The sequence below is a fragment of the Lutra lutra genome, chromosome 4 (assembly GCF_902655055.1).
Source record: "Lutra lutra chromosome 4, mLutLut1.2, whole genome shotgun sequence".
Lineage (NCBI taxonomy): Eukaryota > Metazoa > Chordata > Mammalia > Carnivora > Mustelidae > Lutra > Lutra lutra.
Genome location: NC_062281.1, coordinates 143,528,462 through 143,542,665, shown reverse-complemented (window position 1 = coordinate 143,542,665; position 14,204 = coordinate 143,528,462). Strand labels below are relative to the sequence as shown.

Below are 14,204 nucleotides of genomic sequence, written 5' to 3'. Positions count from 1 at the left end.
GAGGAGGGCTCCGGGGGCAAGACCGGGTTTACACGGTGACAGCAGGTTTCAGTGCAAGTTCCGTACCTGGATCACGGGATGGGGAGGGACTCTGCGAGCTGGAGACCGGGTTACCGGCGAAATGGGCGGGCTCTGCGTGGCAGGCGTGAGCTGGGGACCCACAAGGGTCGGGTCTGAGAGAAGGGGCCCACGCGGTCGGGACCGGTGGGGGCGGGGCTCTGAGTGGCGAAAGACCCCAGCGACTGGGCTGTAAGTGCATGGAGTGAACTTGGAAACCACAAGGGACTGGCATGAGCAGGACGGATCCTGGACAAACAGGGGCGGGGCTGTGCGTGTCCGGGAGGGGAAGATCGGGACCATTAGGGGCTCGGCGTGGCGGAGCTTGGAGAAGCAGGGGCGGGTCTCCGAGTGGCTGGGCGGGGAGGATCGGGATCGGCAGGGGCGTGGCTCTTCGAGGACTCTTGGAGGAGCAGGGGCGGGGCTCCGGGTGGCGGGGCGGGGCTCTGCAGCGGGTCTTTGACCGGCAGGGGCGGGGCTCCGCGTGAAGGGGCGGGCCGGGGAGCCGCGGTGCGGTGCGGGGCCGGGTCTGGGCGGCAGCCCCGCCGTGGCAGGAAGCCGGAAGCAGCCGCGGCCCCAGCTCGGGAGACATGGCGGGCGTTAAAGGTACAACCGTGGCCCCCCAGCTCGCTCCCAGGTCCTGTGGAGGGTGTCGCTTCCGTCCGGGGCTAAGCCTGGAGCTGCGCCTTCAGCGCGTGGGCGGGGAACGGCATCCCCTAGGCCCGCCGCGCTCCCCGCCTCTCCGGGGGGGTGGGGGAAGTTCGCCCCCTCCCTTCGCCCCGCGGGGTGCGGGTGGCATCTCGCTGGTCTTCACGCTCCCGCTTGGATCTCCGGCCGGAGCCAGGAGCAGTGCCTTCCTGGGACACCCGGGTTAACCCGGAGCATCACCTCCCGGCTCCTCAGCTCCTCGGAGCGGCCCCCCGCCCCCACCTCTGCCGAGTTTTTAAACAGCCTGGATTTCCACTTCCTGACATGTCCACCCTAACGCCTCTCCTCCCTCTTCCTGCAGCTCCGCAGTTTCGCGTTTCCTCCAGAGCAGCCATTGTCTCTAGTCTTCTCGGCACCGGGGCTCCTAATCCTCTCGGTACTGATGATTTTTCCAGTTGAGCAGAGTTGACTGCAGGCAACGGAACGCCCCCAGAAATTCTGCATATTTCGTAGTTGTGGAGAATAGATTAGTGGAAGGTTATCGTTACTTTCTTTAGTGTCTCTCTATGGACGGACAAGAAAGTAGTGTTCGCACAGTGTGTTTTTTTTGTTTTTTTTTTTGTTTTTTTTTTTTGTTTTTTTAATGGGGCAGTTCAAAAGAGGTGGCAGCGGTGGGAGAGGCTACTGGAAGGCTTCCTTTTGGTGGGAAACCATTCGGATTTCTAATGTTTGAATAGAGTAGTGGAACTTGTTTCTATATTGGAATTACCGTCCTCTTTAGAATTTGTACCCAAGGTTCTTCCCAGTTAATCAGCATCTGCTATAAACATGTGTAGAGTATATTTGCATGCATGTATGTGCACGCTGAAATTTAGGTGAGTATGTGACCTCTTAGCGGCAGACACATGTTATCATGATTTCTGGCTGACTTTTATATCAGTTTAGTAAATACGGTTTACTTGGACGGTGTCCAGTGTGTGACATGTCCGTTTGTAGCCAATGCAAAAAACAGGTGACAAGTAGTATCTCAGTACTGCACTGTGCTGTTTAGTCATACCCCCAGACTATCAAATAATAAAAACGGTTATGTGTGAATTTGTTAGAAATTGTGTTGTAGTGAAAAAGAAGATAGAGTATAAAATGGAAAAGAACTAAGGGAAAGAAGGATTTTACAGATACTCACCTTTTATTGAGAGACTGCTCTATGCCTATGACTTGGGATAAAAGTAATTTTGGGGTGACAGAACTGGGAATAATTATATTACTGTTGAAGTGTCCAAGGTGTGCTTAGATAACAGGAGGAGCTAGAGATGGTGTTACGAATTGAATTGTATCCCTCAAAAGAAATGGTCAAGTTCTAACTCCCCAGTACCTGTGAATGTGACCTTATTTAGAAATAGGGTCTTGGCAGATATTATCAAGTTAAGATGAAACTGGATTAGAGTGTGCCCTAATCTGATGACTGGTGTCCTTATAAAAAAGGAAATTTGCATATAGAGACATAGGGAGGTCACCACAGGGAAACAGAGGCAAAAACTGGAATGATGCAGGTAGACGCCAAGAAGCACCAAAGAGGAGTTAGGAAAAAGCAAGGAAAAGAGTCTTGCCTTAGAACCTTTGGAGGAAGCATGGCCCTGCCAACCCCTTGATTAGAGATGTCAAGCTTCCAGAACTGTGAGAAAATAAACTTCTGTGGTTCTTTTTTTTTTTTTTTTTAAGATTTTATTTATTTATTTGACAGACAGAGATCACAAGTAGGCAGAGAGGCAGGCAGAGAGAGAGGAGGAAGCAGGCTCCCTGCTGAGCAGAGAGCCCAATGTGGGGCTTAATCCCAGGAGCCTGGGATCATGACCCAAGCTGAAGGCAGAGGCTTTAACCCACTGAGCCACCCAGGCACCCCTAAACTTCTGTGGTTCTAAAGGGTCTACTTTGTAGTACATTGTTAATAGCTGCCCCAGGAAACTAACACAAATGGGATTACTTAACCCTGCTCCTGGGAGAAGGAGGCAGCTCTCACAAAAGAGCCAATTTTGCATTGAATCTAAAAAAGTCAGTAAGGGAAAGGCTTATTACTAAGGAAGGAGCAAGGACAGAGTTTTTTCCAAGTGGAGAGAACATGTCCCAAACAACTCGCAGGTCGTGAGAGCAGCTGTGAATGGGCGACACCATCTCTATTTGGGAGACCACTGTCTGCTACGTGGAGGCTGGATTGGTCATAGTCGCAGGCAGGTGTTAGATGGTGAGGGTCTGCATTAGGGCAATAGCAGAGGGTTTGGGAGAAGAGGGTGGACATCTCAGTCCTTTAGGGCTGCTCTAACAAAAATGCCAGAAAACTGGATGGCTTCAATAGCAAACATACATTTCTCAGTCCTGGATCCTGAGAAGTCCAAGATCAGGGTGCCAGCAGATTCAGGGTCTGATGACTGCCTGCTTTCTCATTTACAGGCAGCTGTCTTCTCACTGTCCTCACGTGGCAGAGAGGGCAAGGGATCTCTGGAGTCCCATTTATGAGGGCACTAATCCCATCCATGAGGGCCCCTCCTGAATGACCCGATCACCTCCTAGAAGCTTTAAATACCATCACGTTGGCACTAGGGTTTAACATGAATTTGGGGAGAGGACACACTCAATTGGTTTGTAGCAGTAGGTTTGAGTGACATCTGGGAGATTGAGTCATCTTGAATTGCTGATTTTTCTCTAAGAGTGTGATGATAGTGTTGGTTGGTCCTTCAAGATAGAACTTAAAGGGGCACCTGGGTGGCTCAGTCGGTTAAGTGTCTGCCTTCGGCTCAGGTCATGATCCCAGGGTCCTGGGATGCAACCCCACATTGGGCTCCCTGCTCAGTGGGGAGTCTGCTTCTCCCTTTTCCTCTGCCTGTTGCTCCCCCTGCTTGTGCTCTTTCTCTGTCAAATAAATAAATAAAATCTTTAAAAAGGTAGAATTTAAAGGGAAGAAGTGTGTTTGAAAGGAGAGGGTGGGATGTTTCAGTTTTACACATGTGTCCTGTGCTTTGGGTTTATACCTTTAGCAAAGAACGTTGCTAAGATGAGCAGATATCTTCGTCAGGCAACATTTATTCATGGAGCACCTCCTTTTGCCAAACACTTCATATAGATTATCTCCTTTACTTCCCATCAGCTCCGTGATAAGGTGGCACCATTATTCCCATTTCACAGGTGAGAAATCAGATTGAAAGCTTCAGTTTCTCTCCAAGGTCACACAACCAGTTGGTGGCAGTGTTAAGATTTGAACCCTTGTTGGTGACTCAGAGCTCAAGATTTTTTAACAGCCCTGATACTCTGTCTCCCACTCAGCATCGTGACAAGGACAAATTCGTTCCTACCCCTTCAGAGATTAGTGTTGAACAGACGCAGGGAATAAATATTTTATTCAGTGTATACTAGTTGGGAATCATTTTCTATCAAGACATGAAAGCAGTCTTCAAATACTTGGAAGTACTGTGGTTGGGGAAGGCAAAATGATCAAAGGATATGTATATTACAGTGAGGCACTTTTGGATATAATTTAAAGAAAGGATTTTCAGCATTTGGATATTGTCAGAAGGAGATGATCTGCCTCTGGCGGCGGTGAGTTCCAACTGGAGTTGTGCAGACTGGCTGGCTAGCTAGCCTCTTGTGACGAATAGAGGGGATTTATAAATTAGATAGGGGTTGGGAAGTGCTTGAGACCTTTCTCACCTAATGATTTTAACATGGTGGGCATAGGCAGTCATTTGCCAGTCAAATGTGATAACAACTAATGAAATAGGTAAATCACTATCTTTGCTTAAATTGGGGACCTTTTAATTCTTTCTTTAATTGAATGTTTTTACTGAGATCTAAAGCACATACTATAAAATTAGCCCTTTTAAAGTGTAAAATTGGGGGCACCTGTGTGGCTCAGTTGGTTAAGCATCTGCCTTTGCGCTTAGCCACACTGGGCTCTCTGCTCAACCGGGAGCCTGCTTCTCCCTCTCCCTCTGCCTGTCACTCCCCCTACTTGTGCTTTCTCTCTCTCTGTCAAATAAATAAATAAAAATTAAAAAAAAAAGGTGTAAAATTCTGTGGTTTTTAGTATATTCACAAGGTTGTACAGTCATCACTACTAGTTAATTCCAGAACATTTCATCACCCGCAGAAGAAACTCCATCCCCATTAGTAGGCACTTCCTATTCCTCCTCTCCTCCCCTAAAGTCCTGGCAACCCCTGATCTGGGATCTTTAACTCTTGGTTTTATTCTTCACAGCTCTCGTGGCATTGTCCTTCAGTGGGGCCATTGGGCTGACTTTTCTCATGCTGGGTTGTGCCTTAGAGGATTATGGGTAAGTTATCATCTCAAAAAGAACCATTCTTGTTTTTGTGCCTTTGTCACCCTTAGTATGAGTGTTAGCAAGTTTGGTCCGTGTAGCACCAAGCTCTCACCAATGAGTCAGTGAAGTCCAGGTCCCTTCACGGGTCAGTTGTGTTTGTACAGAGAGAAAAGCTCTTTTTAAGCTTGACGTATTCATTCAGTAAAGCATGGACTGAGCACCTGTTCTGGACCAGCTGGGGATGCAAGAATGAAGAGATGCAGTCCTTTCCTCACAGAGCTCACAGTTCTAGGTGTGCCTGAGAGGCAGGCAGGTGGTGGTCCTGTTGATCCATGGTGGAGCTGAGCGCAAAGGACCCTGAGCACTTTGAGTCTTCTTGGGAGAGTTAGGGAGAGTTGCAGAGAAGCAGTGCTCTTTAAGCCGAGACGTGGTGCCTGAATAAGAGTTTGTGGGGCTGATAGTTAGGGGAAGGCAATCTAGGCAGAGGGAACATTCAACAAAAATTTCTTTATTCAGCAGCTGTTGGTCAAGTGCTTACCATGTACCAGCCGCTGTTACAGGACCAGAGGGTTAAGGAATAAGAGAACCAAGACCCTGCTCTCTTAGAGTGTGTATTTCAGTAGGGGAGACAGACAATAAACAGATTGAAAAATGTTCATTCTATCAGTGGCAGAAATGTTATGAAAATAAAGGATAAAGGGCACAAATGCCCTGGGGAGAGTGGTCAGGGCAGGCCTCTCAGAGAGGGTGCCATGTGAGCAGAAACGTAAAGGAAATAAGGAAGTAGGCCATGCAGATAACTGGGGAAAGAGGACTTTGGGTAGCTGAAAAGTCCTATGGCAAGGCTCACAGACATAGAGCATATGGACTGTTGAGGAAACCACATGTGGTTGTTTATGGTAGAGCATGGAATACAGCTGGGATGGGTAGAAGAAGGGTTGGTCAAGGATGTAGAATCAGTCAGTCTGTAAGACACTGTATGCCATGTAAAGGAGGTAAGATTTTGTACTTCAGGCAGTAGGAGCGGGAAAAGTATCTCGAGAATAGGTTTAGAGGGTGAGGGGGTTTATGTTTTAAGAAGGGCAGTCTGGCGCAAATGTGACATTGGGTAGCAAGGTGCCGAAAGTGCTGTCAGGGCGAGTAGCAGGGCACTGCTCTCATCAGTCAAGTCAAATGTAGGGCCATGGCAGTAGCAATGGAAAGAAAGGAAAGAGAGATAGATCCAGGTTGTCAGAACTAACAGGTTTTGTTAACTGATGTCAGGGTTCAGCAAGGGGAAAGGGTTTGGGGATGCCCCCCAGGGGATTGGCCTGAGCAACTAACTGCACAGGAGGTGATGGAACTAACTTAAATCATCTGGAGCAAGTCTGAAGGACATTGATGAGTTCAAATCTCCCCCCTACCCCCAACCCCCGGGGAGCCTAAGTGGCTCAGTTGGTTGGGTGTCTGCCTTCGACTCAGGTCAGGATCCCAGGATCCTGGGATCAAGCCCCACATCAGGTTTCCTGCTCAGTGGGGGACCTGCTTCTCCCTCTCCCTCTGCTCCTCCCCTGACTCATGCTCTCTTGCTCACTTGCTCTCTAACAAAAAAAATACAGTCTTTAAAAAAAAAAAAAAAAAAAACTCTCCTCCCAGTCCCGGCCAGCTATCACAGAAATTGTGTGTACATGAGTGGCAGCCGGTTGTAAGCAATAATTAACATTTGTCAAGAGTGTAACTATTACCTAGTTTAGTCTAGCTTTAAGGATATAAGTTATCCTCATTTCTAGTTGGGAAACCAAAGCCCAGAGTGGTTAAAGACTTAACCAAACCGCACAGCCTTAAGTGACTCATGTCCTGAATCTTTTGACCATTTTTCTGTAACCAACTCTAAATCCAGGTGTTCTAATTCTCTGTGATCTCTATAAGGTTAAATAAAAAAAATGAGCCGTTACTGCTACAATGAAGAAATTAGTCTTATATCTTAACGATGGTAACCCAGTATTATTGTCTACATTACAAGTCAGCAAACTGGTGCATAGATCAAACAATGCCTGATGGCTATTTTTGTAATTAACATTTTATCGGAACTCAGTGACGCTTATTGTGTACTCTGTTTGGTTACTTTTATACTACAAGGACAGAATATTTGAGAGAGAGAGAATACAACTTGCAGAGTCTAAAATGTTTACTCTTTGATCTTTCTGGAAAAAGTTTGCCAGTCTCTGGCCTACATGTTTTCTGAATAGTTAACATTTAATATTTAAATTTTGTGTATAAACAAGGTTGCTTCTATATTAACAGTTCTTGTAGTTGAATATTGATGGCTTATTGTGAACAGGAATGTGTTCTCCTACATTGTTTTACAGAAAACTCTCACTGTGTTCTAGGAAGAATTAAGAGCTCGTGGCTGTGGACATGTCAGGTCACAGCAAGGTCCAATCCAGACCTATTCTCCTTTCTGTATCTCCATTTCCTTACTGGTAAACAAGGACTTTGAACTAGAGAATCTCTAAAGGCCCCTTCACCAATATTGTTTGATGATTCTTGAAACATACAAAAATCCCTGTAATATGAAATTAGGACTTAGAACTCAGTGTTTACATCCTGAGTTCTATTGATAAAGGGCCCTTTTCCTTGCTTTCTGGTTACCGTCCTGAGCTCCTAAATCTGTGGCTGAAATAAGCTTTCATGACAGTGTAGCTTTGCCACAACTTCTGCTTACAGGTGCTGGCTATCAGGGTGGATCTGTATTGTGCTGTGTATTTCTGTGATGCGGATATATAAATGTGAATAGAAACTGTGCTTTTTTCTGTTAAGGAATGAAGTATAATAAACATCTACCTGATGGAGAAACACATTTTTGAAGTAGTTACAGAGAAAATGTAATGGAAAGCAGATGGCAATTTTTAAATACAGTAAAACATTACATTATTATTGTTACCTCTTATAGTAAAGGCTGTCTAAAATTTTTGTGAGTAAGCATATTTATTTTTATAAGTTTCATACTTAAAATTCATTTTGTTTATTCAGTAAGTATTAACGGAATGCCTCATTCTAGGTCATGGAGATCAATGGTGATTGATTAAGACAAATTAGATTCTTGTTCTCATAACAAGGAAATATCAAATAGGGATAAGTGCTGTGCAAAAAGCTAAGAAGGCAATGTGCTTAAGGATAACTTGAAGTATTTAAAATGGATGGTCCATTTTATTTCATGTAGCATAATGTCCTCTGTGTCCATCCACATCATCACAAATGCAAGATCTCATTCTTTTTTTATGGCTGAGTAATATTCCTGTGTGTGTGTGTGTGTGTGTGTGTGTGTGTCCCATATCTTCTTTATCCTTTCATCTACTGATGGACTTTGGGTTACTTCTGTATCCTGGCTATTGTAAATAATGCTGCAATGAACATAGATACGCAAGTATCTTTTTCAAATCAGTGTTTTTATGTTTTCTTGGAGTAAATACCCAGTAGTGGAATTACTGGATCATATGGTAACTCTAGTTTTTTTTTTTTTTTTTGAGGAACCTCCATACTGTTTTCCACAGTGGTTGCACCCATTTGCATTCCTGTCAGCTGTGCACAAGGGTTCCCTTTTCTCCACATACTTGGCACTTCTTGTTACATCTTGTCTTTTTGATACTAGCCATTCTTACAAGTATAAGATAATATCTCATTGTGGGTTTGATTTGCATTTTTCTGATGTTGAGTGATGTTAAGCATCTTTTCATGTGTCTGTTGGCCATCTGTATTTCTTCTTTGGGAAAAATATCTGTTCAGGTCCTCTGCCCTTTTTAAATTGATTGCTTGGGGGTTTTTTGGCGTTGAGTTGCGTAAGTTCTTTATATGTTTAGGATATTAACATCTTACCAGATGTATCATTTGCAGATATCTTCTCCCATTCAGCAGGTTACCTTTTCATTTTATTAATGGTTTCCTTCACTGTGCAAAGCTTTTTATTTTAAGGTAGTCCCAGTAGCTTTTGTTTCCCTTGCCTGTGGAGACTTCCCTAGGAAAGTGTTGCTAAGGCTGAGGTCAGAGATTATTGCCTATGTTTTCTTCTAGGAGTTTTATGGTTTCAGGTCTCACTTTTAGGTCTTTAATCCATTTTGAGTTTATTTTTATATATGATATAAGGAAGTAGTCCAGTTTCATTCATTTGCATTAGCTGTTCCACCATTTATTGAGGAGAACAAATTGACGGTTGGGTTGGGAGGTGGAGGGATGAGCAGAATGGGTGAAGGGCAATGGGAGATGCAGGCTTCCAGTTATAGAATGAATAAGTCATGGGGTTAAAAGGCACAGCATAGGGAATATAGTTAGTGGTATTGTAATAGCAATGTATGGAGACAGGTAGTAGCTACCCTTGTGAACATAGCGTGGTATATAGACTTGTTGAATCACTGTGTTGTATACCCGAAAACTAATGTAACATTGTGTTTCAACCCAATACAGTTGGCATTTTCTTTCATAAAAAAATGAAAGAAAGAAAGTAAGTTGAAATGGTCAGGGAGAGCCACCTTTAGAAGAAGGCCTTTCATTTTAGATTACATAAGAAGGAACCAGCCAATGAGAAGAGGGGGAGGGGAGCATTCTAAGCAGAGGACATGGCTAGTGCAGAAAACTTAATACAGGGATGAGCTCAGAATGTTTAAGGAACAGAAAAAAGGCTAGTGTGGCTACTGAGTGAATGAAGAGAAGATGGCACAAAATGAAGGGATCATATAAAGCTTTGTAAGCCAGGGCAGGGAATCTGGGTTTTCTTAAGCCATTGAAGGGTTTCCAACATGCATATATACTCAAAAGATCTCTATTGAATTAGCACATTGAAGACACTGTGCTGTGTTCTCTAGGGAAAGCAAAGATGACTGGGTGAAGTCGTCTGCACTAAGTGAAGACTGTCTTTAAGAAATTACAGCTCAGGGGGTGCCTGGGTATCTCAGTCCTGGGGTCAAGTGCTTGGGGGCACAGGAGCCTGCTTCTCCCTCTGCCCGCCTCTCCCCATGCTTGTGCTCTCTGTCAAATAAATAAATAAAATCTTAAAAAAAAATTACAGTTCAGGAAGCTCAGTAATGACAGAAAACTACTAATAAAGATTCTAGGTTACACGTTGTGTAGTTGTTTTTTTTAACACCATGTAAACTACATATTAAAGGACTAATAATTTTTAATCATTATATCTTATCTGTTCCTGGTATAAATCATCTCATGTACGAGTACTGACAATTAAATGAATGATTGTTTGACCCATACATTGAAGCTAATTCTGAGTTTGAAATGGCAGAGTGTCTTTAAAATGTAATCGTAACTTTTCTTTTTGCGTTTCTTCTGGGTCCACCTGACAGCGTTTACTGGCCCTTGTTTGTCCTGATATTTCACGTCATCTCTCCCATCCCCCATTTCATTGCCAAAAGAGCAACTTATGACTCCGACGCCACAAGTAGTGCCTGCCGGGAGCTGGCATATTTTTTTACTACTGGAATTGTTGTCTCTGCCTTTGGATTTCCTGTTATTCTTGCCCGTGTATTGGTGGTAAGTTTTGTCTCGTATTGTTTTGCCTGGTTGTTGCTGAGGTTACATCAAAGGCATATGTCCAGAACATTTCCAGGGCTGAGGCTTAAGACTCAAATCCATACGTGTGTTTAGTTGCGCTCTTCCATTTTAGATCTCCCTATCAGTGTCTTGGCCTTGTTTTGAGAATGCTTTGTTTCTCTACAACTTGTAGCCAGACCATGTGATTTTCTTGCCTTTTTGACTTTAAGCTATTTTCCAGAATTGTGCTTAAGTCCTTGCTGCTTAGGGCGATCCACTGAGACTAGGATAGCAATGCTCTTCGGTTCCAAAGTGAACGTCATCTCAGATTCTTCTCCAGTAAATGCGATCCTGGACACAATTTTCAACCCAATACAGTTGGCATATTTTGAGGTCCACTGTGGCCTCTAGAAGATATAGTGATAAGATGACATCTTCACATCTAATATGAAATTTTTCTTTTTGTCTCCAAAACACACACTGTGGGTATAATTTATTCACTTGGACGTTCAGTGCCTTTCATCCTACTTGCTTTTATTCCCACTCGCTACATACTGTTTCAATTTCAAGAAACTCTTATTTGGGGCATTGGATATCTTACTTGGGGCATTGAATCTTTGGAACATCTGCTATTTGTAAGATACCAGGAATAAGAGCCAGATACTGTCTCTGTTCCAGAAAGCACAGAAAGTAGCCTGATGGGTAAGTACACTATAAATGTATTATGTATGAGAATTGAAACATGATCACAACACCATAGGAGCACCAGGAAGAAATTCCAACTGGCATTTGATGTAGGCCTCTGAGGATAAATAAGGTTTTGATTAGAGTAGGGAAGGCTGTTATATGGAATGGCCCCCAAGTGTGAAAAGGCAATATGTGGTATAAAGAACAGTTCAGTATAATGGAGCCAAAGGATGTGGTTGAGATCAAGGCCACAAAGGCTGGTGAAGCCCAGTTGGGCAGGCTCTTGAGTGCCATGCCAGTTTGCACTCTATCTAGAAAATGGAGAAGCTTTGAAGGTTTTCGAGTGCAAAATCATCACGACTTTATTCTTTGTGTACCTGAGACCAGTGCTGCTTCTGTTCGGCTATAAGGACTTCTGTTTCATGCATCATGTTTTATGAAGAACCCCTTTCATTGATGTTGTCTTTCTACCAGTTAAATTAAAACAAAGAATGCCCACTAGAGGGTACCCTCATCCCCTCCTATGCCTCTGTAGAACCATCTGCCAGGCTGGAAAGCTGTTTTCATTTGTATGCAGGTTATTATTTAAAGCTTAAAAAAGAAACAGACCAATCCATAACTCTCCAGTTCCTATTTTCCTGAAAGGAGGCAATGGGTATAGAACTTTTAGTGCTCTGTATTATAATTAACCCTTTGTGTTCCGGCTGCTTGTATCTTACTGAAGTAATCATCGTCTTCTGAAGACAAGTTGAGAAATATGTCTAATGGGGAAGATGATAAGGATGATACAGACTTAATTATCAAGCCTCACTAAGTAATTAGGCTAATTACTGAATAGTTCACTGTCTCCTGCCTGTTACATTATTAAGCCTTTTAGCGGTTTTATGTGATATTTCATTGGATAATTCTAATGCAGAAAATAAGAGAGACTTTCAAAGAGTGCAATATGACGAAAGTAAAGATTTAATCCTCTTTTCTTGTGTTTCAGATCAAATGGGGAGCCTGTGGCCTTGTGCTGGCAGGCAATGCAGTCATTTTCCTTACAATTCAAGGTTTTTTCCTTGTATTTGGAAGAGGAGATGATTTTAGCTGGGAGCAGTGGTAGCACTTTATTCTGATAAAATGCATTTTATTTCTTAGAAGTCATACTGTATGTATTTGTTGCACATATGGCCTTTTACTATGAAATTTCATATGCTGATTTTTTTTATGCCTTTATATCATGTTCACTGTAAGAAGAACTACATGAGAAAAAGATTCGTTTTATTTCCAGCCAGCAGCGCTCTCCATTTACTCAAGTTGAATTAGGTTATTTGGCTGTTCATATAGTCATGGTGCTCTCAGAAAATACATGAACACAGTCTTGTAGATGGCTGCTCACTCGTGCAAGGCACCTTTTGCCTGGGGATGTGCGTGGTGGGCAGAGACCACTGGAGCGCGAATCTCCTTCTGCCCAGGACTCCCAAGATGTACTTGCGGCCCAGAGAGACAGAGACGGAGGGAGCTCCCTCTTTGTGTTGTAGATCCTTGCTTCTCAAAGTGCCGTTGGTTGGGTCTGTACAGCACCTGCCTCTCCTAGGAGCCAGCATGTACAGAATCAGCGCTCCACCAGGGACCCAGCGTGTTTTGGTTGAGATCCCAAGTGAATTATGTGCACATGCAAGTGTGATCAGTGCCGTCACAGAGGGATAATTATCACATCTAGCGCCCTTGTCTTGGCTTTGGCTGAACCACTTAACCTCTCTGGGCGTTAGCAGCTCATTTGTAAAAGCTGTTTCACCTGCCTTCATGTTGAGGCCTAGCCCAGAGTCTCTCGGTATTTGTGAAACGTCCAAACTGATACTGTCGTTCCTCACTTTTGCGGAATTGTTCGCAGCCGGGAGCAGCGGTGTCTTCACACCATCTGAAATGCAGTGGCTGTTTGCACGGTGCTGGGGGAACAGAATCACCCCAGAGCCACACTGGGACGCCCCGAGGGAGGCCAGGTTGGAACCAGTCCCTGCTTCAGCAGGGTGGGCAAAAGCAGATAGGTAATACTGTTGCATTTCCCTTAATAACCACACGCCTCTCCCCCGCTGCTCTGTGATGCTCTCTGCCTCCCCCCGACCAAACACACACACTCTCCGTGGTTCTGACTTGCCCTGACCTCCTCCCGGCTCTGCCTCTTCCTCTCCACGGAGCCAAGTAAGCAGGCTGAGGGTGAGCTGCTTATTTTCTTCACATGTTGATGTACTTACAGTCTTTCACACCTTGTAGGTCTTTTAATTTATATAATACATACATAAAACACCTTATGCCACTTTTAAATGGATCATTGGGAATACGTGTCATGCTGGCTCCTCCAATCAGTTTTTCTTGCTCGACTTTTTGTCCAAGGTCTATTGAGAAAGGGAAATACAGGAACTAGAAGCACTTGGTGAGAATATAATGACTTCAAAGAATTGTTAATGTGTGATAACTGACATACGTTTAAAACACTGAAATTTTGAAGTTTGGAATCGGAGGAATTAGTATATTAGTATATATATTATATACATATATATATTAGTATATAGTATATATACATATATTAGTATATATATATTTTCAGATTCTGGAGTGATCTGGGACCAGGAGAAGAGAGTGGTGATACCTAAAAGGACAGCGTGCAGTTATAGTCTGGGCTCGTGCATGATTTTATGTTTTCCAAGTTCTATGTACATGCAGAATTACGATGTTACTTCCAACATTTATACTAGAAGAATGATACAGACACTTTATAATTTTAACCAGCATTTTTAATAACACTTACTTGCACTTACTTTATTATAATAAATCTCTTTTAACACAAAAGGAAGCTTAATTTCAAGTCTTTATTCTGATGTAGCCTTGCTTAAAAGATAGAAAAGTGAGAATCTCTTGGTGTTCGGAAATGGGTAGTTTGAGCAATAATCTATCTGCCATATAGTAATAGCAGTACATTTTAAGATACCATTTTGAATGTCT

At 43.5% G+C, this 14,204-nt stretch overlaps 1 protein-coding gene across 4 annotated transcripts; it reads left to right on the top strand.

Annotated features, from left to right (window-relative positions):
• Positions 1-208: 208 nt before the first annotated feature.
• LEPROT (leptin receptor overlapping transcript) lies at positions 209-13,652 on the top strand. 4 transcript variants are annotated; one of them, XM_047725428.1, is made up of 5 exons: positions 1,546-1,580; positions 3,845-3,882; positions 4,952-5,027; positions 10,346-10,532; positions 12,208-13,652. In XM_047725428.1, exons 1-5 carry the CDS (start codon positions 1,561-1,563, stop codon positions 12,322-12,324), a joined length of 438 nt encoding a protein of 145 aa, XP_047581384.1. In that variant the 5' UTR covers positions 1,546-1,560; the 3' UTR covers positions 12,325-13,652. The 4 variants fall into 4 exon arrangements, with proteins under 4 accessions (XP_047581387.1, XP_047581386.1, XP_047581384.1 ...); XM_047725431.1 differs by lacking the exons at positions 1,546-1,580; positions 3,845-3,882 and adding an exon at positions 209-249; XM_047725430.1 differs by lacking the exons at positions 1,546-1,580; positions 3,845-3,882 and adding an exon at positions 538-663.
• The last annotated feature ends 552 nt before the right edge of the window (positions 13,653-14,204 follow it).